The 26,850-nt window shown below is 44.9% G+C and overlaps 1 protein-coding gene across 1 annotated transcript in view; it reads left to right on the top strand.

The window, feature by feature from the left end:
* Window positions 1-26,850, top strand: part of LOC143281505 (visual system homeobox 2-like) — a 167,908-nt gene that overhangs the window by 135,586 nt on the left and 5,472 nt on the right. The window contains exon 4 of the mRNA XM_076586714.1: window positions 25,112-25,292. Within this exon, the coding sequence (XP_076442829.1) occupies window positions 25,112-25,292 (181 nt within the window). The remainder of the gene's footprint in view (window positions 1-25,111; window positions 25,293-26,850) is intronic.

Here is a 26,850-nt window from a genome sequence, read left to right on the forward strand (position 1 = left end):
GTATGGATGGACGATAGCCACTGGAGGGCATGTGTCACAGCTTCAACTTCCATCGTTAGGCTGGAGGTTGTGACTTTGTAGGCAGCATTCTCTTCCCTAACTGTTTTTCCATTTTGTTTCGCAGTGAATCCCCAACCGGACTGGTCTTTGGTGACTGAGCCATCTGTGTATATGATGATGTCCTCTTCTTTACTGTTTTCTTCTATGAGTAGCTTCACTTCCGCATCAGTTTTGCCCTCTGGCCATTCCCGACAATGTCTTCCTAGTAGTGGGTGAAATGGCTGTGTTGAATAGATGGTTGAGGTTTTCGGGGTTTTTCTCCCATTCTTTTGTTTCTTTCAGGTCTTGTAGTCGGCATACTAGCTGGATTGTGTCTTCTGCTTGCCCCATCCATGATCTTCCTCGTCCTAGGCGGCTGCCTTTTGGTTCTTTGACTGCGTCATGCAGTGGGTTTTGAGGGTTTTCTAAAGCTTTGAAGTAGGTCTTGACCTGTTCTAACTTGTTTCTAGCCTGCACTGAAGGAAGGTCAAGCAGGTATCGCATGGTTTCTGTGGGCGTGTCTTTTGTTGTTCCAAGGATCAGCCTCATAGCTTCATTTTGAACTCTTTCTAATTTTAGGAGGTTGCTTTGAGACGGTGTTGTTAGCCCAAATCCGTAGTCGATCACACTGAGGACGAGTGATTGGTATAGCAGGAAGAGGTGGCGTTGTTCAATACCTTGGTTGCCATTGCTTTTAAGACTGAAAGGCCCTTTTTGCATTTGAGAACAGTATTTTCCGTATGTTTTCTGAAGGTCAGCATCCTGTCGAAGTGTATTCCTAGGTAGCGTAGGCATTCAGTTTTCTCGATCTGAATCCCATCGAATGACACAGAAGGTGGTGATTTGCTCGCGGTTCTGTTGTTGAGGGTGCACAGCAACGTTTGGCTTTACAATACCACAGGGAATGGATTACTATGTATTACAGTGTGTTTAAGTTCCTCATGAGATATTCACGAGTAATTTTCTTAAATGTATGTACATTTTTTATTTGATGAATATCAATAGTCGATAACATTGCATTTCTTAAGCATCCTCCAGAATGAATTAGACTAGACTTGAAAATATCGACTCTTGGGAGCGGCACCATATCTTGGGTGAATGACGGACTGGGTCGGTTACAAATCTGCTTCTCAAAGAAGGAGGAGCAGTATCAATCATAATTCTAAACATAAAACAAGAGAGGAAAGGCCTTCAAGACTCACTTGTGATAAATTAAGTCCCCTAGCATTAATTACAGAGTAATTTCCCTTCTTTACTATCTGCACCAAAACGTTTGCAAAATAAATAAAAATTCCATGCTTAGGAAAAGAAGTTCCTGTTTGAACAAAAAATGATAATAATAACTCCTCTTGTTGTTGTGTCAGAATAAGAGGTCAAAGTGCCAAGTTTAGATATTTACAAAAAAAAAATATATATATATAACAGTAAATGCAGTTTGCATATAATTAGGCTTCCTTTTTATTTTTTTGTGTCCATCCCACAGGTGCAATATTGTTTTAAACAAGATGACTGGAAAGAACTGAATTTTGCCTATTTTTATGCCAAATTTGGTGTCAACTGAAAGTATTTGCAGAGAAAATGTCAATGTTAAAGTTTACCACGGACACACAGACACACGGACACACACACACACACACACAGAGTTGGGGGATGGGGGGAGTTGAAGGGAAATTCTGGCGCTTTTGTCTAATCGTAATGATTTGATATTTATTTTTTTCCAGGTGGATACTCTTATGATTTAACTCGGACCATTTAAGCAGTTGGCCAACACTATCTTGTAAAGATGAAGTTACTTTATCCAATTTAGTATGGTTAGTATGAATGGTGGTGTCATCGGCAAACATCTCACATGATGATGTTATGTAGGGAGATAAGTCATTTATGTATGTGCAGAATAGGATTGGCCCCAAAACAGAACCTTGAGGTACACCATATCTGATAGATGATAATGAGGAATGAGACATATCTACTGATACTATTAATTTTGTTTTCTTTCGGACAGAAATGATGATAGGAGTTCCAAAGCTTTCAAAGAAAATCCATAGTCCCTTTTTAAGAGGAGTGATTGGTCAATACATCAAATGGCTTAGCAAAGTCTACAACTAAAACTCCACTGATTTCGTTACTGTTAGTAAGCCATTGGTCAACTAGGTTTGTTAGTGTTGTGTGAAATGAGTGGTTAACTCTAAAACCTGACTGATTGGGATGGAAGTCTAAAGTGATTAAAATGATTCAAAATGCATTTGTTAAGATGAAGTTCCAGAGGTTTTGCCAGAACAGACAAAATGGAAATTGGTCTGTAATTTGAAAGATCAGATCGATCGCCACCCTTGAGAATAGGTGTAACTTTGGCGATTGTAAAAGCCTTAGGAAACTGGTTTTTAGTTATACATCAATTATGGATATAAGGGAGTCATTCTGAAATAACAGAGGCTGAAAGATTGAAGATTTTGGGGTCTATTCCATCCAAGCCTCTGGTACATGTTTGTTTCAAATGTAAAAGAGTATCATAGACTTCATACACGCTCCTTAACTCACTCAGTACGGCCAGTCCTCTCTTCTCCTCTACACAGACCCCTCGGATGTACAGTGGGTGTCTGAATGACCCAACCTTTAGCTTCCGTCGTCAGAATTGTGGTAGTCTTTGTCAACATTCACGTCTTCAGTATAAGAGCCTTCCGCTTGCAATATTTTGATGATGGTAATTGGGGTGAAACGCTGTTAACGTCGTCTCTTTCGCCGTTCGTATGGAGAGAGTTAAAGGGATATCTAATTGAGAGTAAATAGTTTTCGACCCACAAAAGTCCTTTAGAATTCCGTCTCCTAGGAGGACTTCCAGCCAAGGATAAGAGCTCTCCTTGCCCTTTGGTCATCCTCTTCCGCCTTCACAACCATTGGGAAAGCTTTCCTCCTCCGCCTGGTCCGTCGTTGGGAGACTTCACATGCGGCAGGTAGTATATACCAGTAGCAAGGGCTATGCCCCTAATCTGACCTAGGTGCACAAGTACTAAGCTAAACGAACGTACTTGGCAGTCTGTAAGTGCACAAGGACCAGGCTAAACGAACGTACATGACAGTCTGTAGGTGCACAAGGACTAGACTAAACGAACGTATTTGACAGTCTGTAGGTGCACAAGGACTAGGCTAAACGAACGTACTTGGCAGTCTGTAGGTGCACAAGGACTAGGCTAAACGAACGAACTTGGCAGTCTGTAGGTGCACAAGTACTAGGCTAAACGAACGTATTTGGCAGTCTGTAGGTGCACATGGATTAGGCTAAACGAACGTACCTGGCAGTCTGTAGGTGCACAAGTACTAGTCTAAACGAACGTACTTTGCAGTCTGTAGGTGCACAAGGACCAGGGTAAACGAACGTACTTGGCAGTCTGTAGGTGCACAAGTACTAGTCTAAACGAACGTACTTTGCAGTCTGTAGGTGCACAAGGACTAAGCTGAACGAACGTACTTGGCAGCCTGTAGGTGCAAATGGACTAGGCTAAACGAACGTACTTTGCAGTCTGTAGGTGCACAAGGACTAGGCTAAACGAACGTACTTGGCAGTCTGTAGGTGCACAAGTACTAGGCTAAACGAACGTATTTGGGAGTCTATAGGTACACAAGTACTAGGCTAAACGAACGTACTTGGCAGTCTGTAGGTTCACAAGGACTAGGCTAAACGAACGTACTTGGGAGTCTGTAGGTGCATAAGTACTAGGCTAAACGAACGTACTTGGCAGTCAAAAGGTGAAATACGCAGCAAAACATTCACTGGTGACACACGGAAAGGCAGAACGTGTACCGCTCAGCACTAGTCACAGAAAGAAGGATGAAGATTTCTGGTCATAGCTTTTCACATAAATCACACCATCACCATTCATCCCCTTCCAGCAAGAAACACATCCAAACTTCTCTCTCTCTCTCTCTCTCTCTCTCTCTCTCTCTCTCTCTCTCTCTCTCTCTCTCCCCTCTCTCTCTCTCTCTCTCTCTCTCTCTTCCTCTCTCTCTGCCTACCTAAGTAGCACTGAATTGATGATCAGAACCTGAATGTAATCTGTTCAATCTTGAAGACAAAATAACCATATCATCCGTGGAATTGAATAGATGTATGACTGTCTACATGGCGGGGATAAAGACGGTCACACACGTAAAAACCCACTTGTGTATACGAGAAAACGTGCGAATGGCAGCCCACGAACGAAGGAGGAGGAGGAGGAGAAGAAGAAGAACAAGAAGAACAAGAAAAAAAAGAAAAAAAAAAAAAGAAGAGATGCATTATCCACCCACACTAAAGAGATCTAGCATCGCCCAAAGTGAAAAGACATAAAATGTTTCCTAATGATTGTTGCTGACATAATTTACACATTGTCATCGTTGTTGATGTAGGTTATATTGCCGTTTTGATGACATATATTGTTGCACAGTTCAACGGGCCCTGCGTTTTGGTGGGGAGGTGACAAGTGCTGACTGATGCATTCAGTTTCAGCTTTGTCAGATGTTGCAACACACAATACACACATTACAATAGGTGACATCAAGTTTTATTGATGTAACGCCTCAAAACACACACACACACACACACTCTCTCTCTCTCTCTCACACACACACACACACACACACACACACACTGTTCACTTGAGTTCAGTTTTTCAAGGAGGCGTCACTGCGTTCGGACAAATCAATACGCTACACCAGATCTGCTGAGCAGATGCCTCACCAGCAGCATAACCCAACGCACTTTGTCAGGTCTTAGGGGAAATGAAAATAAATAAAATAAAACAATATAATAAAAAATTGATGGATAAGTAATTGAATTAATGAATTAAAATGGTAAACAGAAACAAATAAAAAAAAAGAAACGAAATGATAAACTGATAAACAAATGACATAAAATATAATATGTAAAGAAAAAAAAGATACAAATAATACGAATAAAAAATAATGACAAAATTAGTAAATAAATAAATACAAAAATAAGTGTGAGTAAGCATACGCGCGTGCGCGCGCGCACACACACACACACACACACACACACACACACACACACACACACACACACACGCAACAAATATGCAGTCTCCCAGACTGGAAAGCACAAACAAATATTCACAGATCCAGCACTACACATAATATATATTCATATTAGTATTCATATTATGTGTAGTGTTGGGTCTGTGAACATTTGTTTGTGCTTTCCTACCTGGGAGACTGCATATTTGTTGCATATCTGTTACGCATATATATATATATATATATTAAAGCCTCTTTGGTGAATTGTATGCTTTGAACGTCAGAGGATCTTTGAGATGCTTCCATCTGGTTGTCGGGACAGAATTGCAAGAACCAAACCATTCGTTTTCCTACAGCTTCTTCCACAGAGCAGCCAGTACCTTGTCTCTTGAACCAACCCAAAGCAAACACAAGAAATCTTACAACCACTAACAGTTTAATTGTAGACCTAGTCATGAGCCCTGTATGTAATGTATAACGTATATTCAAATGAGAATGTGTATGATCGCGCGCATGACAAGCATTTCAGTGACAAGCCAGCACCTTTTTGGTGCATGGATATTTTTGTTCTGTATTTGTGTTTGTTGTTGATTTTCACTTCTTGTACTCTTCACCCCCAGTATTCTGTGTTACTCCTGTACACATGGTAATAAGGAAATCCTATTCTGTTCTCTCCGATTCAGTTCAAGTCTATTATTTTCTATCCGATACAAAACTGTGGGCTTTTCTTTCAAGGGCAAATACCGCTGCTGTCTTCACAAGCCTTCTATTCACATTTATTTCCCCTGCTTCACAAACCGGGCCGGGGATGGGGATGGGATGGGGGTACAGGGGAGGGAAGGGGAAGGCGTGGTTAGCATGGAGGGCGGATCTCTTCCGCCACATGACGGGCTGTCTGTCACAACGTGCACGCGCCGCCACAGACCCCGCCCACCTTCCACAGTGACAGCCAGTATTGATCTGGAACGGAGGAAACACGCGAGAGAAAGACGTGGCAGGCTGGCGGTAACAGCGATGGGTTTTGTGTGGTGGCCGGAGAGAGAGAGAGAGAGAAAGGAGAGAGAGAGAGAGAGAGAGTCGCAGGCCTGACACAGATCGCGGGAAGCACAGCACACACTGAGATGGATGGCAGCGGCAACAGCTAGCGATGATGTGTCCGTGTGATTAGCAAGATCCGACTTGACGCTGGTGTTCCAACCTCCGTTTTTCGTTATTCCCCAAGATGATACCTGTCTTTATCCTCATCCACACCTATCACCTGACTCATCGCTTCACTCATCGTATCCCGGCGTCATCCGTTTAAACCTCATAGTTATCGTCCAGTCTTCTCAACCGGTCACCATTCGTCCAACACAACCATACCTGACCTTTAATATGTCTGTGATGGCCTTCACTCAACATGTCTTACATGAGTGTGCACATCAAATTGTTATCAAGTGCTGGCGTGTTTGGTAGGCTACATTTCTCTAACTCAGTACACTATCAAGTGCTGGCTTGATGGGTAGGCTACATTTCTCTAACTCAGTACACTATCAAGTGCTGGCTTGATGGGTAGGCTACATTTCTCTAACTCAGTACACTATCAAGTGCTGGCTTGATGGGTAGGCTACATTTCTCTAACTCAGTACACTATCAAGTGCTGGCTTGATGGGTAGGCTACATTTCTCTAACTCCGCTATCAAGTGCTGGCTTGATGGGTAGGCTACATTTCTCTAACTCCGCTATCAAGTGCTGGCTTGATGGGTAGGCTACATTTCTCTAACTCCGCTATCAAGTGCTGGTTTGTTTGATAGGCTACATTTCTCTAACTCCGCTATCAGGTGCTGGCTTGATGGGTAGGCTACATTTCTCTAACTCCTCTATCAAGTGCTGGCTTGATGGGTAGGCTACATTTCTCTAACTCCGCTATCAAGTGCTGGCTTGATGGGTAGGCTACATTTCTCTAACTCCGCTATCAAGTGCTGGCTTGATGGGTAGGCTACATTTCTCTAACTCCGCTATCAAGTGCTGGCTTGATGGGTAGGCTACATTTCTCTAACTCCTCTATCAAGTGCTGGCTTGATGGGTAGGCTACATTTCTCTAACTCCGCTATCAAGTGCTGGCTTGATGGGTAGGCTACATTTCTCTAACTCCGCTATCAAGTGCTGGCTTGATGGGTAGGCTACATTTCTCTAACTCTGCTATCAAGTGCTGGCTTGATAGGTAGGCTACATTTCTCTAACTCCGCTATCAAGTGCTGGCTTGATGGGTAGGCTACATTTCTCTAACTCCGCTATCAAGTGCTGGCTTGATGGGTAGGCTACATTTCTCTAACTCCGCTATCAAGTGCTGGCTTGATAGGTAGGCTACATTTCTCTAACTCCGCTATCAAGTGCTGGCTTGATGGGTAGGCTACATTTCTCTAACTCCGCTATCAAGTGCTGGCTTGATGGGTAGGCTACATTTCTCTAACTCCGCTATCAAGTGCTGGCTTGATAGGTAGGCTACATTTCTCTAACTCTGCTATCAAGTGCTGGCTTGATGGGTAGGCTACATTTCTCTAACTCCGCTATCAAGTGCTGGCTTGATGGGTAGGCTACATTTCTCTAACTCCGCTATCAAGTGCTGGCTTGATAGGTAGGCTACATTTCTCTAACTCTGCTATCAAGTGCTGGCTTGATGGGTAGGCTACATTTCTCTAACTCCGCTATCAAGTGCTGGCTTGATGGGTAGGCTACATTTCTCTAACTCCGCTATCAAGTGCTGGCTTGATGGGTAGGCTACATTTCTCTAACTCCGCTAACGTGAGTTCATCAGGCAGGCCTGTTTCTCTGCTGAAAAAAGTGGCATCATGCGTGTTTGTGGCAAGGAACTCGGGTGATCGATAAGATTTTGCATTCTGTTATTGATAGTTTTACAGTTAGATAGTTATGTAGCGCCTATCTGCCGTCAGAGATCAAATTCCAAGCGCATCTTGCATTCTATTATTGATAGTTATATAGTTAGATAGTTTTATAGTTGTATAGCGCCTGTCTGTCGTCAGAGATCATATTCCATCTGCATTCTATTATTGATAGTTATAGAGCGCTTATCTGCCGTCAGAGATCTATTATTGATAGTTATAGAGCGCTTATCTGCCGTCAGAGATCATATTCCATCTGCATTCTATTATTCTCTTCCCAAAATAGCCTCCCTTCCCTGCCTCTTCCTTGTCTTTAATTTCTCCAGTTGTAGAGTTATGCGTGCGTGAGAATGACTGGTGCGAAAGCGCTTAGATTTGTTTATGCACAAGATTCAGCGCTATATAAGTACCATTATTATTATTATTATTATTGATAGTTACAGAGCGCCTATCTGCCGTCAGAGATCATATATTCCATCTGCATTCTATTATTGATAGTTATAGAGCGCTTATCTGCCGTCAGAGATCATATTCTATCTTGCATTCTATTATTGATAGTTATAGAGCACCTATCTGCCGTCAGAGATCATATTCTATCTGCATTCTATTATTGATAGTTATAGAGCGCGTATCTGCCGTCAGAGATCATATTCTATCTGCATTCTATTATTGATAGTTATAGGGCGCGTATCTGCCGTCAGAGATCATATTCCATCTTGCATTCTATTATTGATAGTTATAGAGCGCGTATCTGCCGTCAGAGATCATATTCTATCTTGCATTCTATTATTGATAGTTATAGTGCACCTATCTGCCGTCAGAGATCATATTCTATCTGCATTCTATTATTGATAGTTATAGAGCACCTATCTGCCGTCAGAGATCATATTCCAAGCCCTTTACAAACACCGAGTGATCACAAAAACAAAACAAAAAAGAAGAAAAAAAAAGTACAACAGGCTGCCTATCTGGGCCGAGCGGACAAAGAGCTGTCTTCAGGTGCTCATGATTCGTTTCCTGTGTCATTGAGCCAGGCTTCGGTCACTTCACCTGCAGACATCATACATGATACATTCACATGGATATACCACATCCACATAGACAATCGAATTACGACGAACACTCTTTGTACAACTTGCGGTTTCTAATGTTTCCTTATTTCAAAAACAGTGGCATCGCACTAAGTCTATTTTCTTCTTCATGGTAGGCTCTTTTGGTCTGCCAGAGTCATGGGTCCATGCTGGATTCTGGCGTCTGCTCCCTTCCTATCCACCCCGCCTCTCTTTATCTATTTATTTGTTTATTTATTTATTTATTTATCTATTTATTTATTCATTTGTTTATCTTTTTTACGTGTATTACTTTTCTGGATGTATCCACATCTCTTTCAGAGAAAAATAATGGAAATGTAATTTAAGACCACAAAGGCATACTGAATGAAGCAGAACAATAATGAACAATTATACAGCTTTCAAGATAATGTCCAATATCAATATTCCAGATGAATTGAAGAATGATACAGCTTTCAAGATAATGTCCAATATCAATATTCCAGATGAATTGAAGAATGATACAGCTTTCAAGATAATGTCCAATATCAATATTCCAGATGAATTGAAGAATGATACAGCTTTCAAGATAATGTCCAATATCAATATTCCAGATGAATTGAAGAATGATACAGCTTTCAAGATAATGTCCAATATCAATATTCCAGATGAATTCCCTGATGCCCAAGACAAAATTAGGAAAATGCACTGAAAAAGAGGAACAATAATATTCTTTTAATTATTTGTTTATATTGGTAGCGTTCTTGTGCACTCTGTTTATGGAGGACGATATCAAATTTCACACCAAAGAAAACTATTTTATGTATTCCTTAAGAAAGGCAACTCAAATGATTTTTTTAAAAACTGGTCCCTATTTTCTTGTAAGCACAGCACTGGTAAGCACAGCACTGAAGCGCTCTGCAAAAAGAAAATAATTATTCACTTACACTGTGATGCTACGCCGAAAAAGAAAATATTCCAGGAACCTTCACATCAGAATACTGACTCACTTGTCTAAACAAAGTGAGTCTAGGTTACAACCGTGTGTTCGGTTGTGTGTGTGTGTGTGTGTGTGTGTGTGTGTGTGTGTGTGTGTGTGTGTGTATGTGCGCGCGCGCGCGCGCGCGCGCGTGTGTGTGTGTGTCCTCGGTAAACTTTAACAAATTCATTCTCTCTAGAAATACTTTGTCTGCCAATACCAAATTTGGATTAAACATAGTAGGAAAAATAAATTCTTTACAGTTATACCAACAATAGGCTGTAAGTCCTCCAAAATAAGCCGTTTTTCCGGATCATTAACGGTATATTTCGTTCAGGCTCGATCCCGATCCAAAACGTTCATAATCCCACTTCTCAGTTGCAAGAACGTAGACCATGTTTGGTTAGATGACGGCACGACATCGTTTTTCTTGTTTGCAATTAAAAGAAAAGAAATACAAATTCCGGACAGAACTCACACAGTGCCACTAACTACATCATCGACGTGTTTACTGCATATGAATCTTTTGAAGTGGATACTGAATCAACTAGAATGAATATAAAAAAGAACGTTTCGTAGTTTCCGAGTGTAGATAAGCCTGCGGAACATGGATCTCCGCAGGTCTGCATATTGCGGTGTGCTTGAGGTGATGGCAACGTCTCCTTTCCCGCGGACTTTAAAGTATTTCTTAAATGCCCGAGATATACCAAAATGACATGTTTTAACCAGCGTTATATCACTTCCAATACCACAATCGATTTATCACGCTTAAAACAAAGCTTAAATGTAAATTTTTGTACACCATTGGTAGCTGTGCAATAGCACTGTGACTAAGACTATTTCTTACCACCCAGCACTGTGACTAAGACTATTTCTTACCACCCAACATGTTTGGTTCGAATATGCTTTTTAGCCTGTTTTTAAACCCAAAGCTTTATAATGATAAATACAGAACACAATTTAACGAAAACAAAACTATTTATTTTTTAAGTGTGTGTCACAAGTGAGTCTTGAAGGCTTTGCCTTTTGTTTTGAAAGGGTATTTGACAGCGTTGCTTGGTAATTCTTTCACGTATTTACACTGTTCAAAGCTTGGACCAGAAAGGGTGAATTGGGTAAAAAAAACCTTTAACTCGGAAATGACCACATACACTTGGGTGAGTGGTCAGTATTCCATGTGGCTGTTCGTAGGAAGAGAGATGAGACAAGAAGACTCCAGGACCATGTGTTTGCTGAGGAAGAGAGATGAGACCAGAAGACTCCCCAGAACCATGTGTTTGCTGAGGAAGAGAGATGAGACAAGAACTCTCCAGGACCATGTTGTGTTTGCTGAGGAAGAGAGATGAGACCAGAAGACTCCAGGACCATGTGTTTGCTGAGGAAGAGAGATGAGACCAGAAGACTCCAGGACCATGTGTTTGCTGAGGAAGAGAGATGAGACCAGAAGACTCCAGAACCATGTTGTGTTTGCTGAGGAAGAGAGATGAGACAAGAACTCTCCAGGACCATGTTGTGTTTGCTGAGATCCTCTCATTTACCTTTCGTAACAATGTTCATGTTAAAGGGAATAAAATGAAAGATTAGGAACGCTTCATGTCTCAGTTTGCACATGACACAAGGTCGTTCAATAGAACGGTCTCTGTTTCTTTTTGTTTTCTCAGATTTCTGGTTTAAAAATCAATGTACATACACAAACTTGCAGTAGTGTGGACAGAGCAGGAAATAGTGTGGTATCCAGTGTATAAGAGAGGAGAAATATGTGGGGTCTTGGTACTTCAAAAAACTATGAATCAGTATTTTCACTTATACTATCTCCATAAACAGAACTAATTGTGGAGATACCCTGCTTGCAGTGAGGGCCATGGAGGAAGCGACAGACATCCTCTTTTTGAAAAATGACGGAAATCAAGACCTCAGTGTTTTGAAAGACTGTTCACCTTTTCATTGATCTCCCTTATCCTCGGATGACTTACCATTGTCTTCAATGTAACTGGACCATCCGCCATGATGCTTATAAATGGTATGGGAAGACATGTTTGCTTATAAATGGTATGGGAAGACATGTTTGCTCATAAACGGTATGGGAAGACATGTTTACTTATAAATGGTATAGGAAGATATGTTTGCTTATGTAATGGTAAGGGAAGACATGCTTATAAATGGAATGGGAAGATGTTGCTTATAAATGGTATGGGAAGACATGTTTGCTTATAAATGGTATGGGAAGACATGTTTACTTATAAATGGTATGGGAAGATGTTCTCATAAATGGTAAGTGAAAATATGTTTGCTCATAAATGGAATGGGAAGACATGGTTGTGTATATGAGGAGACACAGGTTGTGTATATATGATATAAGGAGACAAGGTTGTTTATAAATGGTATGAGACAGAGGTTGTGTATAAATGGTATGAGGAGACAAGGTTGTGTATAAATGGTATAAGGAGACACAGGTTGTGTATAAATGGTATGAGGAGACAAGGTTAGTTGTTTATGGTGGTGTGTCCATCGAGATCGATGATGACCATCGTTGTCATCCAGCTGGGGGTTGGGGGGAGGGTGGTGGTGGGGTGAGGGGGAGGATGCTCATGAATCTATCTGTGAGTGCGCAGATGGCTGAATAATCCAATCTGTGCACGAAATGTTCGCTGACAGTTGGGGCAGACAAAGACAGGCATATCATTGTCAGGGAGCTTGTTTGCCCGTGACTTTCTAGCCTGCCTCTTCTGAACAGCTGCAGCAGTCCTGTTGGCCTCGCACAACTTGGCGCCTTTGTGCACAGCAGCGCGCCATTTGTCACGGTCCACTGCAGATTCCTCCCAGGAGTCAGGGTTGATATCAAACGCTTTCAGAGAGACTTTCAGAGTATCTCTGAAGCGCTTCTTCTGACCTCCGTGTGATCTCTTCCCTTGTTGCAGCTTGCCATAGAAGAGCATTTTGGGCAGCCAATGGTCTGGCATGCGCGCCACGTGTCCAGCCCAGCGAAGCTGGGACTGCATCAGGATGGTGAAGATGCTGGGAAGGGTGGCTTTTGCGAGCACCTCTGTGTCTGGGGTCTTGTCTTGCCACTTGATGTTCAGTAGCTTCCTGAGGCATGTTGTGTGGAAGTGGTTCAGCTTCTTGGCATGTCGTTGGTACACTGTCCAAGTTTCGCAGGCGTACAGTAGTGTGGGGAGAACTACTGCTCTGTAGACCTTTAGCTTTGTCTCAAGACTAATGCCTCTTCTGTTCCAGACATTTGCATTGAGTCTACCAAAAGTTGCGCTTTCTCTTGCAATCCTGACGTTCACTTCATCGTCGATGGTCGCATTTCGTGACAGTGTGCTGCCAAGGTATGTGAACCGCTCCACCGCACTGAGTCTCTGACCGTTGACTGTGATGTTGGGCTCAACGTAGGGTTTCCCTGGGGCTGGCTGATGGAGAACTTCAGTTTTCCTCGTGCTGATGGTAAGGCCGAAGTTCCTGCTGGCAGTGGCAAACTTGTCGACGCTGAGTTGCATGTCAGCTTCAGATCCAGCGTTGAGGGCACAATCATCAGCAAACAAAAAGTCTCTGATGATGTCTGTCATGACCTTCGTTTTTGCTTGAAGCCTTCTGAGGTTAAACAACTTGCCATCTGTTCGGTACTTTAGGCCGATTCCAACATCGCCATCTCTGAAGGCATCAGTAAGCACTGCAGAGAACATGAGGCTGAACAGCGTTGGAGCCAGGACGCAGCCTTGCTTGACACCATTTGTGACAGCAAAAGGAGCAGATGTTTCGCCATTGTCCTGGACTCGAGCCTGCATGCCTTCATGGAACTGGCTGACCAAGGAAATAAATTTCCGAGGGCATCCGTACTTGGCCATGATATTCCACAGTCCCTCTCTACTCACGGTGTCGAAGGCCTTAGTGAGGTCGACATAGGTGGAGAACAGATCAGCATTTTGCTCCTGACATTTCTCTTGCAGCTGCCTTGCAGCAAACACCATGTCGGTGGTTCCGCGCTCTTTCCGGAATCCACATTGGCTCTCAGGCAAATGACCTTGGTCAAGGTGTGCTGTGAGGCGGTTTAGTAGGATCCTGGCAAGTATCTTGCCTGCGATGGAGAGCAATTATCACAGGCTTGCCGGTTCCCCTTTCGTTTGTACAAGTGAATGATAGATGCATCTTTGAAATCCTGGGGGATCGTCTCTTCTTTCCACATGAGTGAGTACAGCTGATGGAGCTTCTCAGTCAGCACAGTGCCTCCATCCTTGTAGACCTCTGCTGGTATGGAGTCTGAGCCAGGTGCTTTGCCACTGGATAGCAGACGGATTGCTTTCTGGGTCTCAAGAAGTGTTGGCGGATCGTCCAGTGCTTCGTTGATGGGGACTTGTGGGAGACGGTCTATGGCTTCATCATTTATGGAGGAAGGGCGATTTAAGACACTGTTGAAGTGCTCAGCCCAGCGTTCGAGAATTTTCTCCTTCTCGGTGATCAAGGTATTCCCATCTGCACTGAGGAGGGGGGATGATCCTGAGGATGTGGGGCCGTAGACTTCTTTTAAGGCATCATAGAACCTCTTCATATCGTGCCTGTCAGCATATCCCTGGATCTCATCACCTTTGTCACTCAGCCACTTATCCTGCATCTGACGTAACTTTTGCTGAACAGTCCTGGGGATGGCATCGTATGCATCCTTTTTTGATGTGGACTTTGGGTTGCTCAGGTAGGCTTGATGCAGACGGCGTTTCTCATCCAGAAGTTGCTTGATTTCATCACAGTTTTCATCAAACCAGTCTTTGTGCTTTCTGGTCATGGGTCCCAGGGTCTCTGAAGCTGTACTATAGATCAGCTCACGCAGGGTCCTCCAGTCAGACCCCACATTCTGGTTTTCCAGAGAGGCGGATTCCAGACGATCTTCCAGCAGCTCCACAAAGGTCTGTTTGATGGTGATGTTTTTCAGCTTAGCGATGTTGAGCCGTTTTGGAGCCTTCTGGCCTTTGGGGCGTCTCTTGGGCTGGATTCGAATATTCAGCTTCGAGACTACAAGGCGATGGTCTGTCCAACACTCGGCGCCGCACATGGTCTTTGTTACACGTACATCTTGCCTATCCCTTTTCCTGACGATGACATATCGATGAGATGCCAATGCTTTGAGCGAGGGTGCATCCATGACGTCCTGTTACGGGTAGGGAGGCAGAAAACTGTGTTGGTTATCAGCAGTTCGTGCTCTGCACAGGTCTGAAGCAAAAGCAATCCATTTGGGTTGCAGTGGCCCACACGTGCTTTCCAATCATTCCATCCCAGGAGATGTAGTCAGAGCCAACTCTAGCATTGAAGTCCCCAAGAATGATGAGCTTGTCTGCTTTAGGGATAGCAGCAATGACAGAGTGAAGGTCCTCGTAGAACTTCGCCTTCACTTCATCCGGGTTTGTCATGGTTGGGGCATAGGCACTGACAATGATGAGGTGCTTCTGGCCAGATGCCAGTGGGAGTTTCATGGTCATAAGCCTATCGTTGACTCCCTTTGGGATTCCAGCTAGCTTGCTGACAAGTGCGGTTTTTACTGCAAAACCAACGCCAGCCTCACGTCGCTCTTCGCTTCCTCGTCCACTCCAGAAGAAGGTGTAACCAGATCCCCGTTCACAGAGCTCGCCTTCGCCTGCAAGCCGAGTCTCACTCAAGGCTGCGATGTCAATGTTGTATCTGGCGAGTTCGGATGCAACTAGTGCCGTTCTCCTTTGGGGTCTGTCCGCGTTATCTCTGTCCAGGAGAGTCCTTATGTTCCAAGCACCAATGGTGAGAGGAACGATCCTTGTTTTTTTCTTTTCTTTCTTTTTGTTTCGACCGCTGATGTAGGGTCCCCGCCAGCCGCGGTATGCTGGCCAGGGTGATATGGAGCAGGCAATTTTTAGGGCACCTTTTCTAGCCCCTTCCTCATGCCAGGGAGGTGAGCAGTGCATTCCTAAAGAGGGCTGCTCAGACGCTCAGACGGCTGCCGAGCTCCATCGCTGCTCCTGTCGACGAAGAACGACCCTATGGCCTGAGCCGCCTGCATGCAGGTCTGCGGCTGCGACTGCCAGTGTACCCACACCTGTCGTTTCGTCGCTCGCCTGTCGCCACAGGACTTGGGGGTGATGAAATGATGAAGGATGAAAGGTCATTAAGGATGACTGATGACTTGCGCGATGAGTTTGTTTAAAGTGAAGAGGAGTTGCGCAACGTCAACCTCACTCTCTCGTCCGGGTCCACCAATTTCCAGTGGCAAGACTAAGTCGAGACGACTGGAGGATGAGCACGGATGCAGTGGATGACCAAGATATCCTTTCAGTGTCTCATCTTGCTCTCTGCACTCCACAGTGCGTTGCTGTAACCGCCTTCCTCTCCGTTGAACCTGTTGGTTTCTTCCGCAGATTCTGCCGGATCCAGACTTCGCATGCATGGGTAGACACACCCCGGGGGCCAACTGCGTGTGGCATGCACACAGCACGGTGGAGCTAGATGGCCGTCGGTGGCTCTCCTGAGCCGACGCCCTTTTATGGATCTCCATAAGGGTGTCTAGCCACCCGCCTCACCAGTCCCAGAAGGGAGCGGTGGGAGTGCCGGTTTAGTCGCCGGCAACCCGACCCTGAACAGGTTGTACTGGATTACAGGTTACCAGTAGCAGATCTAATGACCTGACCTGAAGTTGTTTATAAATGGTATGAGAAGACAAGGTTGTGTATAAATGGTACGAGAAGACAAGGTTGTGTATAAATGAAGGTTGTGTATAAATGGTACGAGAAGACAAGGTTGTGTATAAATGGTACGAGAAGACAAAGGTTGTGTATAAATGGTATACGGAGACACAGGTTGTTTATAAATGGTATGAGGAGACACAGGTTGTGTATAAATGGTATACGGAGACACAGGTTGTTTATAAATGGTATGAGAAGACAAGGGTGTGTATAAATGGTATACGGAGACACAGGTCGTGTATAAATGGTATGAGGAGACACAGGTTGTGTATAAATGGTATGAGGAGACACAGGTTGTGTATAAATGGTATACGGAGACACAGGTTGTTTATAAATGGTATGAGGAGACACAGGTTGTGTATAAATGGTATGAGAAGACAAGGGTGTGTATAAATGGTATGAGGAGACACAGGTTGTTTATAAATGGTATGAGGAGACACAGGTTGTGTATAAATGGTATGAGGAGACACCGTTTGTGTATAAATGGTATGAGCTGACACAGGTTGTGTATAAATGGTATAGGAAGACACAGGTTGTGTATAAATGGTATAGGAAGACACAGGTTGTTTATAAAGGGTATGAGAAGACAAGGTTATGTATAAATGGTACGAGAAGACAAAGGTTGCACATAAATGGTATACAGAGACACAGGTTGTGTATAAATGGTATGAGAAGACAAGGTTGTGTATAAATGGTATGAGAAGACACAGGTTGTGTACAAATGGTATGAGGAGACACAGGTTGTGTATAAATGGTATGAGGAGACAAGGTTGTTTATAAATGGTATGAGAAGACACAGGTTGTGTATGAATGGTATGAGAATACAAGGTTGTGTATAAATGGTATGAGAAGACACAGGTTGTATATAAATGGTATGAGGAGACACAGGTTGTGTATAAATGGTATGAGGAGACACAGGTTGTGTATAAATGGTATGAGAAGACACAGGTTGTGTATAAATGGTATGAGGAGACACAGGTTGTGTATAAATGGTATGAGAAGACACAGGTCGTGTATAAATGGTATGAGAAGACAAAGGTTGTGTATAAATGGTATGAGGAGACACAGGCTGTGTATAAATGGTATGAGGAGACACAGGTTGCAGGTTGTGTATAAATGGTATGAGGAATCACAGGTTGTGTATAAATGGTATGAGGAGACACAGGTTGTGTATAAATGGTATGGGAAGACAAGGTTCTTTAATGATATATGGAGACAAGGTTGTGTATAAATGGTATGAGGAGACAAGGTTGTGTATAAATGGTATGAGGAGACAAAGGTTGTGTATAGATGGTATGAGGAGACACAGGTTGTTTATAAATGGTATTAGAATACAAGGTTGTGTATAAATGGTATGAGGAGACACAGGTTGTGTATAAATGGTATGAGGAGACACAGGTTGTGTATAAATGGTATGAGGAGACACAGGTTGTGTATAATTGGTATAAGGAGACAAGGTTGTGTATAAATGGTATGAGAAGACACAGGTTGTGCATAAATGGTATGAGGAGACAAAGGTTGTGTATAATTGGTATAAGGAGACATGGTTGTGTATAAATGGTATGAGGAGACAAAGGTTATGTATAAATGGTATAAGGAGACACAGGTTGTGTATAAATGGTATACGGAGACAAGGTTGTGTATAAATGGTATGAGAAGACACAGGCTGTGCATAAATGGTATGAGGAGACAAGGTTGGTTGTTTATAAATGGTATAAGGAGACACAGGTTGTGTATAAATGGTATGAGGAGACACAGGTTGTGTATAAATGGTATGAGGAGACACAGCTTGTGTATAAATGGTATGAGAAGACACAGGTTGTGTCAGGTCAGGTCATTAGATCTGCTACTGGTAACCTGTAATCCACTACAACCTGTTCAGGGTCGGGGTGCCCGCGACTAAACCGGCACTCCCACCGCTCCCTTGCGGGACTGGTGAGGCGGGTGGCTAGACACCCTTATGGAGATCCATAAAAGGGCGTCAGCTCAGGACAGCCACTGACGGCCATCTAGCTCCTACCGTGCTGTGTGCATGCCACACGCAGTTGGCCCCCGGGGTGTGTCTACCCATGCATGTGAAGTCTGGATCCGGCAGAATCTGCGGAAGAAACCTATCGGTTCAACGGAGAGGAAGGAGGTTACAGCAACGCACTGTGGAGTGCAGAGAGCAAGATGAGACACCGAAAATATATCTTTGTCATCCACTGCATCCGTGCTCATCCTGCAGTCGTCTCGACTTAGTCTTGCCACTGGAAATTGGTGAACCCAGACGAGAGAGTGAGGTTGACGTTGCGCAACTCCTCTTCACTTTAAACAAACTCATCGTGCAAGTCATCAGTCATCCTTAATGACCTTTCATCCTTCATCCTTTCATTACCCCCAAGTCCTGTGGCGACAGGCGAGCGACGAAACGACAGGTGTGGGTACACTGGCAGTCGCAGCCGCATACCTGCACGCAGGCGGCTCAGGCCATAGGGTCGTTCTTCATCGATAGGAGCAGCGATGGAGCTCGGCAGCCGTCTGAGCATCTGAGCAGCCCTCTTTAGGAATGCACTGCTCACCTCCCTGGCATGAGGAAGGGGCTAGAAAAGGTGCCCTAAAAATTGCCTGCTCCATATCACCCTGGCCAGCATACCGCGGCTGGCGGGGACCCTACATCAGCGGTCGAAACAAAGAGAAAGAAAAGAAAAAAAACAAGGATCGTTCCTCTCACCATTGGTGCTTGGAACATAAGGACTCTCCTGGACAGAGATAACGAGATAACTCGCCAGATACAACATTGACATCGCAACCTTGAGTGAGACTCGGCTTGCAGGCGAAGGCGAGCTCAATGAACGGGGATCTGGTTGCACCTTCTTCTGGAGTGGACGAGGAAGCGAAGAGCGACGTGAGGCTGGCGTTGGTTTTGCAGTAAAAACCGCACTTGTCAGCAAGCTAGCTGGAATCTCAAAGGGAGTCAACGATAGGCTTATGACCATGAAACTCCCACTGGCATCTGGCCAGAAGCACCTCATCATTGTCAGTGCCTACGCCCCAACCATGACCAATCCGGATGAAGTGAAGGCGAAGTTCTACGAGGACCTTCACTCTGTCATTGTTGCTATCCCGAAAGTAGACAAGCTCATTATTCGTGGGGACTTCAATGCTAGGGTTGGCTCTGACTACATCTCCTGGGATGGAGTGATTGGAAAACACAGTTTTCTGCCTCCCTACCCGTAACAGGACGTCATGGATGCACCCTCGCTCAAAGCATTGGCATCTCATCGATTACGTCATTGTCAGGAAAAGGGATAGGCAAGATGTACGTGTGACAAAGACCATGTGCGGCGCCTAGTGTTGGACAGACCATCGCCTTGTAGTCTCGAAGATGAATATTCGAATCCAGCCCAAGAGACGCCCCCAAGGCCAGAAGGCTCCAAAACGGCTCAACATCGCTAAGCTGAAAAACATCACCATTAAACAGACCTTTGTGGAGCTGCTGGAAGATCGTCTGGAATCCGACCTCTCTGGACAACCAGAATGTGGAGTCTGACTGGAGTACCCTGCGCGAGCTGATCTATGGTACAGCTTCAGAGACCCTGGGACCCATGACCAGAAAGCACAAAGACTGGTTTGATGAAAACTGTGAAGAAGTCAAGCAGCTTCTGGATGAGAAACGCCGTCTGTATCAACCCTACCTGAGCAACCCAAAGTGCACATCAAAAAAGGATGCATACAATGCCATCCGCAGGACTGTTCAGCAAAAGTTACGTCAGATGCAGGATAAGTGGCTGAGTGACAAAGCTGATGAGATCCAGGGATATGCTGACAGGCACGATATGAAGAGGTTCTATGATGCCTTAAAAGAAATCTACGGCCCCACATCCTCAGGATCATCCCCCCTCCTCAGTGCAGATGGGAATACCTTAATCACCGAGAATGAGAAAATTCTCGAACGCTGGGCTGAGCACTTCAACAGTGTCCTAAATCGCCCTTCCTCCATAAATGATGAAGCCATAGACCGTCTCCCACAAGTCCACATCAACGAAGCACTGGACGATCCGCCAACACTTCTTGAGACCCAGAAAGCAATCCGTCTGCTATCCAGTGGCAAAGCACCTGGCTCAGACTCCATACCAGCAGAGGTCTACAAGGATGGAGGCACTGTGCTGACTGAGAAGCTCCATCAGCTGTACTCACTCATGTGGAAAGAAGAGACGATCCTCCAGGATTTCAAAGATGCATCTATTATTCACTTGTACAAGTGAAAGGGGAACCGGCAAGCCTGTGATAACCATCGGGGCATTTCCTTGCTCTCCAACGCAGGCAAGATTCTTGCCAGGATCCTACTAAACCGCCTCACAGCACACCTTGACCAAGGTCATTTGCCTGAGAGCCAATGTGGATTCCGGAAAGAGCGCGGAACCACCGACATGGTGTTTTCTGCAAGGCAGCTGCAAGAGAAATGTCAGGAGCAAAATGCTGATCTGTTCTCCACCTATGTCGACCTCACTAAGGCCTTCGACACCGTGAGTAGAGAGGGACTGTGGAAAATCATGGCCAAGTACGGATGCCCTCGGAAATTTATTTCCTTGGTCAGCCGATTCCATGAAGGCATGCAGGCTCGAGTCCAGGACAATGGCGAAACATCTGCTCCTTTTCCTGTCACAAATGGTGTCAAGCAAGGCTGTGTCCTGGCGCCAACACTGTTCAGCCTCATGTTCTCTGCAATGCTTACTGATGCCTTCATAGATGGCGATGTTGGAATCAGCCTAAAGTACCGAACAGATGGCAAGCTGTTTAACCTCAGAAGGCTTCAAGCAAAAACGAAGGTCATGACAGACGTCATCAGAAACTTTTTGTTTGCTGATGATTGTGCCCTCAATGCTGGATCTGAAGCTGACATGCAACTCAGCGTTGACAAGTTTGCCACTGCCAGCAGGAAATTCGGCCTTACCATCAGCACGAGGAAAACTTTCACTCTCCATCAGCCAGCCCCAGGGAAACCCCACGTTGAACCCAACATCACAGTCAACGGTCAGAGACTCAATGCGGTGGAGCGGTTCACATACCTTGGCAGTACACTGTCACAAAATGCGACCATCGACGATGAAGTGAACGTCAGGATTGCAAGAGAAAGCGCAACCTTTGGCAGACTATGCAAATGTCTGGAACAGAAGAGGCATTGGTCTTGAGACCAAGCTAAAGGTCTACAGAGCAGTAGTTCTCCCCACACTAATGTACGCCTGCGAAACTTGGACAGTGTACCAACGACACGCCAAGAAGCTGAACCACTTCCATACAACATGCCTCAGGAAGCTACTGAACATAGTGGCAAGACAGGACCCCAGACACGGAGGTGCTTGCAAAAGCCACCCTTCCCAGCATCTTCACCATCCTGATGCAGTCCCAGCTTCACTGGGCTGGACACGTGGCGCGCATGCCAGACCATCGGCTGCCCAAAAGGCTCTTCCATGGCGAGCTGCAACAAGGGAAGAGATCACACAGAGGTCAGAAGAAGTTCTTCAGAGATACTCTGAAAGTCTCTCTGAAAGCGTTTGATATCAACCCTGACTCCCGGGAGGAATCTGCAGTGGACCGTGACAAATGGCACGCTGCTGTGCACAAAGGCGCCAAGTTGTGCAAGGCCAACAGGACTGCTGCAGCTGTTCAGAAGAGGCAGGCCAGAAAGTCACGGGCAAACAAGCTCCCTGACAATGATATGCCTGTCTTTGTCTGCCCCAACTGTCAGCGAATATTCTGTGCGCAGATTGGACTATTCAGCCATCTGCGCATTCACAGATAGATTCATGAGCATCTCCCCACCCCACCACCACCCTCTCCCCATCCCCCAGCTGGATGACAACGATGGTCATCATCGATCTCGATGGACACACACCATAAATGGTATGAGAAGACAAGGTTGTGTATAAATGGTATGAGGAGACACAGGTTGTGTATAAATGGTATGAGAAGACACAGGTTGTGTATAAATGGTATGAGAAGACAAGGTTGTGTATAAATGGTATAAGGAGACAAGGTTGTGTATAAATGGTATAAGGAGACACAGGTTGTGTATAAATGGTATGAGGAGACAAGGTTGTGTATAAATAGTATAAGGAGACACAGGTTGTGTATAAATGGTATGAGGAGACAAGGTTGTTTATAAATGGTATGAGGAGACAAGGTTGTGTATAGATGGTATGAGGAGACAAGGTTGTTTATAAATGGTATGAGGAGACAAGGTTGTGTATAAATGGTATAAGGAGACACAGGTTGTTTATAAATGGTATGAGGAGACAAGGTTGTGTATAAGTGGTATGAGAATACACAGGTTGTGAATAAATGGTATGAGGAGACAAGGTTGTTTATAAATCGTATGAGAATACACAGGTTGTGTGTAAATGGTATGAGGAGACACAGGTTGTGTATAAGTGGTATAAGGAGACACAGGTTGTTTATAAATGGTATAAGGAGACAGAGGTTGGTTGTTTATAAATGGTATGAGGAGACAGAGGTTGTGTATAAATGGTATGAGGAGACAAGGTTGTGTATAAATGGTATGAGGAGACAAGGTTGTGTATAAATGGTATGAGGAGACACAGGTTGTGTGTATAAGTGGTATAAGGAGACAGGTTGTGTATAAGTGGTATGAGGAGACACAGGTTGTGTATAAGTGGTATGAGAGACGAGATTGGCGGAACGTTGGTTGCTGCACCTTCTGATCAGCAACTTATTTTTAATTTTTTTTATTCCATCTTTTGCCGCGAATGGAAGCAGTGACTTGCTTTTCGCCCGTGGTGAAAATATTACTGTGCACTTTGTATGACAAGTTGTATGCCTCATGACAGTTCTGTTCAATAGCAAAGAGAGGGAGCTGGAGTGGAGGGGAGGGAGGGGGACAAAGAGGTGGGGGAGAGGAGTGGGAGAGAGGGGGGGAGAGGAGGGGAGAGGGGGGGATAGGGGTGGGGGAGAGGGATGGAAGAGGGGTGGGGGAGAGGGTGGGGGAGAGGGGTGGGATAGGGGTGGGATAGGAGAGAGGGTGGGGGAGAGGGGTGGGATAGGGGTGGGGGAGAGGGTGGGGGGAGAGGGGTGGGATAGGAGAGAGGGTGGGGGAGAGGGGGGGGAGAGGGGGGGATAGGGGTGGGGGAGAGGGATGGGATAGGAGAGAGGGTGGGGGAGAGGGGGGGAGGGGGGGAGAGGGATGGGAGAGGGGTGGGATAGGGGTGGGGGAGAGGGGTGGGCGAGGGCGACAGTCCATCCCTGTTCTCCGCCCCCCTCCTTCTCCCCGGAACAAAAACCGTGGCCCGGGTCAAAGCAGACTTTTAAAACAAATGGTTGAGTGAGGAACACTGGAGTCACCAGCAGCGAAGGGCAATGCCCCACCCTCCACCCCCATCCCTATTCTTCCACCCACACCCCATCCTCTCCCATCTCCAGCACAAACCTAATTACCAGGCGATTGCTGGGCGCGCGCCACTGGAGGGCTGCTCGTGCATGCTGAGAGAGGTCAAAGGTGGCAGGGCGGGTGCTGCCTGAGACCATCAGAGCCCGTGAGTTAAGTGCCAGTCAGGCGTGAACAGAACTCACAGCACGCGCCTCGCGATGGTGACGGAACGGCACGGCAATCACGTTATAACACGTCACAAGCAGCCCAGTTTTGATGGCGTCATTTATTTCGTCAGTTGTCGTTGACCAGGGGCCACCGGAGATCAAAATATTCCAAGAACAAAAGGTGTTCTTAGTGTTGCCCATGTGCAAGAGAGAGAGAGAGAGAGAGAGAAACCTGGTTTATTTGCTGGTTCATTTGTAGTGTGATGTTTGTCACTGTTGGTTAATATATCTGCCCCACATGTGGTCTCTTTGGTCGCACCAGCCTGATGCTTCAAGCTGTACTCCAGCGAACATTTCCCGCGACATGTTTCAAAGACATGAATACACTGCTGGTGTGTTATCTTTATATTTGACCTTTTTGCGGTGTTCACTTCAGTGTATTCCAGGGACCGGGACCACAAAGAGAGTGTCATTTTGTATATTATATCATGACTATATATAACTGTGATGTGACAGGTGTGGTTCCATAATGTTACAGGTGTGGTTATGATGTTACATGTGTGGTTATCATGTCACAGGTGTGGTTCCATAATGTTACAGGTGTAATTATGATGTTACATGTGTGGTTATGATGTCAAAGGTGTGGTTATGATGTCACAGGTGTGGTTATGATGTCACATGTGTGGTTATGATGTTACAGGTGTGGTTATGATGTTACATGTGTGGTTATGATGTTACATGTGTGGTTATGGTGTCACAGGTGTGGTTCCATGATGTTACAGGTGTGGTTATGATGTTACATGTGTAGTTATGATGTTACATGTGTGGTTATGATGTTACAGGTTGGTTATGATGTCACAGGTGTGGTTATGATGTCACAGGTGTGGTTATAATGTCACAGGTGTGGTTATGATGTTACAGGTGTGGTTCCAGAACCGCCGGGCCAAATGGCGGAAGACAGAGAAGACGTGGGGCAAGAGCAGCATCATGGCGGAGTACGGGCTGTATGGCGCAATGGTACGACACGCCCTGCCGCTGCCAGAGTCCATCATCAAAACAGCCGAGCACGGTATTGAGAACTCGGCGGCTCCCTGGCTGCTCGGTATGACACTCACACACACACACACACACACACACACACACCACACACCACACACACACACACACACACACAGCCGAGCATGTATTGAGAGACAGACAGACAGGGACAGAGACAGAGAGACAGAGAGAGACAGAGACAGAGTTAGAGACGGAGAGAGAGAAGCGGGGAGAAATAGACAGAGACGGAGAAAAAGAGGGGCGGGGAGAGATAGAGATGGAGAAAAAGAGGGGCGGGGAGAGATAGAGATGGAGAAAAAGAGGGGCGGGGAGAGATAGAGATGGAGAAAAAGAGGGGCGGGGAGAGATAGACACACAGAGATGGAAAAAAAAGAGGAGCGGGGAGAGATAGAGATGGAGGTAAAGAGGGGCGGGGAGAGATAGAGATGGAGGTAAAGAGGGGCGGGGAGAGATAGAGATGGAGGTAAAGAGGAGCGGGGAGAGATAGAGATGGAGGTAAAGAGGGGCGGGGAGAGATAGAGATGGAGGTAAAGAGGGGCGGGGAGAGATAGAGATGGAGGTAAAGAGGGGCGGGGAGAGATAGAGATGGAGGTAAAGAGGGGCGGGGAGAGATAGAGATGGAGGTAAAGAAGGGCGGGGAGAGATAGACAAGACAAGACAAGACAAAACAAAATCTTTATTAACGAGGGTAATAGATAAGCAAATAACATGCTTTTTTACATCCAGCCCTCGCCCTAAAGAGGGAATAAAGCTAAAAAAGCGAAAATGAGTACAAAATCAAAACAAAATCAAAATATACCATTATTTCACCATTCAAAGCCATTCCACAAAAGGAAGAAGAAGAGAAGAAAAGAAAAAAAAAATCATGAAACACACACACACACACACACACACACACACACACACAAATGCACCCACTCAAGACAGAGTGAGATGGAACCCACAAATTGTCGAAAGCAATGTTGGATTTCAGGTGACGTCAATTTTTGTGAACAGGTACAATTTTAGATTTTGCTTAAATTTGTTGTGGTTAGTAATATTTTTTAAACGTGATGGTAAATTATTCCAATACGTTCCCCCGCTGTGTGTTAGGCTGGACTTAAAAAGATCAAGATTTGGACGAGGTATATGCAGCTTATGTACATGTCTTATGTTATTTACTGGGAAGTTATTTATAATTGAAGGAGGTGCGTAGCCGCTTACTATTGTGCATAAAAACAGCCTTATTATATTCTAGTTTTAGCTCCAGTGGGAGGATATCAAGTGACCTATAATCATTAGGAGTTAATGAACATGACTTTAATAAAACTAATTTCAAAGCACGTTTGTATAATCTAACAAGAGGTTTTTAGAGCATTAGCGCTAGTAGAATCACACAACGTAGAAGCATAATCTATTATCGACTGTATGTGAGCATTAAAGAATTGTTTACGGGCATGTGTATTCAGAAAGTGTTTTATTTTTGATAACTGGAATACTTTTTGAGACATCCTTTTACATAAATAAGTAATATGTTCAGACCATGATAAATCATTATCGATAACTATACCTAAAACTTTGTGTGATTTGACTTCTTCAATTTTAACATTGGAAATGAAAAT

The sequence above is a fragment of the Babylonia areolata genome, chromosome 4, assembly GCF_041734735.1.
Source record: "Babylonia areolata isolate BAREFJ2019XMU chromosome 4, ASM4173473v1, whole genome shotgun sequence".
In the NCBI taxonomy this organism is placed as follows: domain Eukaryota; kingdom Metazoa; phylum Mollusca; class Gastropoda; order Neogastropoda; family Buccinidae; genus Babylonia; species Babylonia areolata.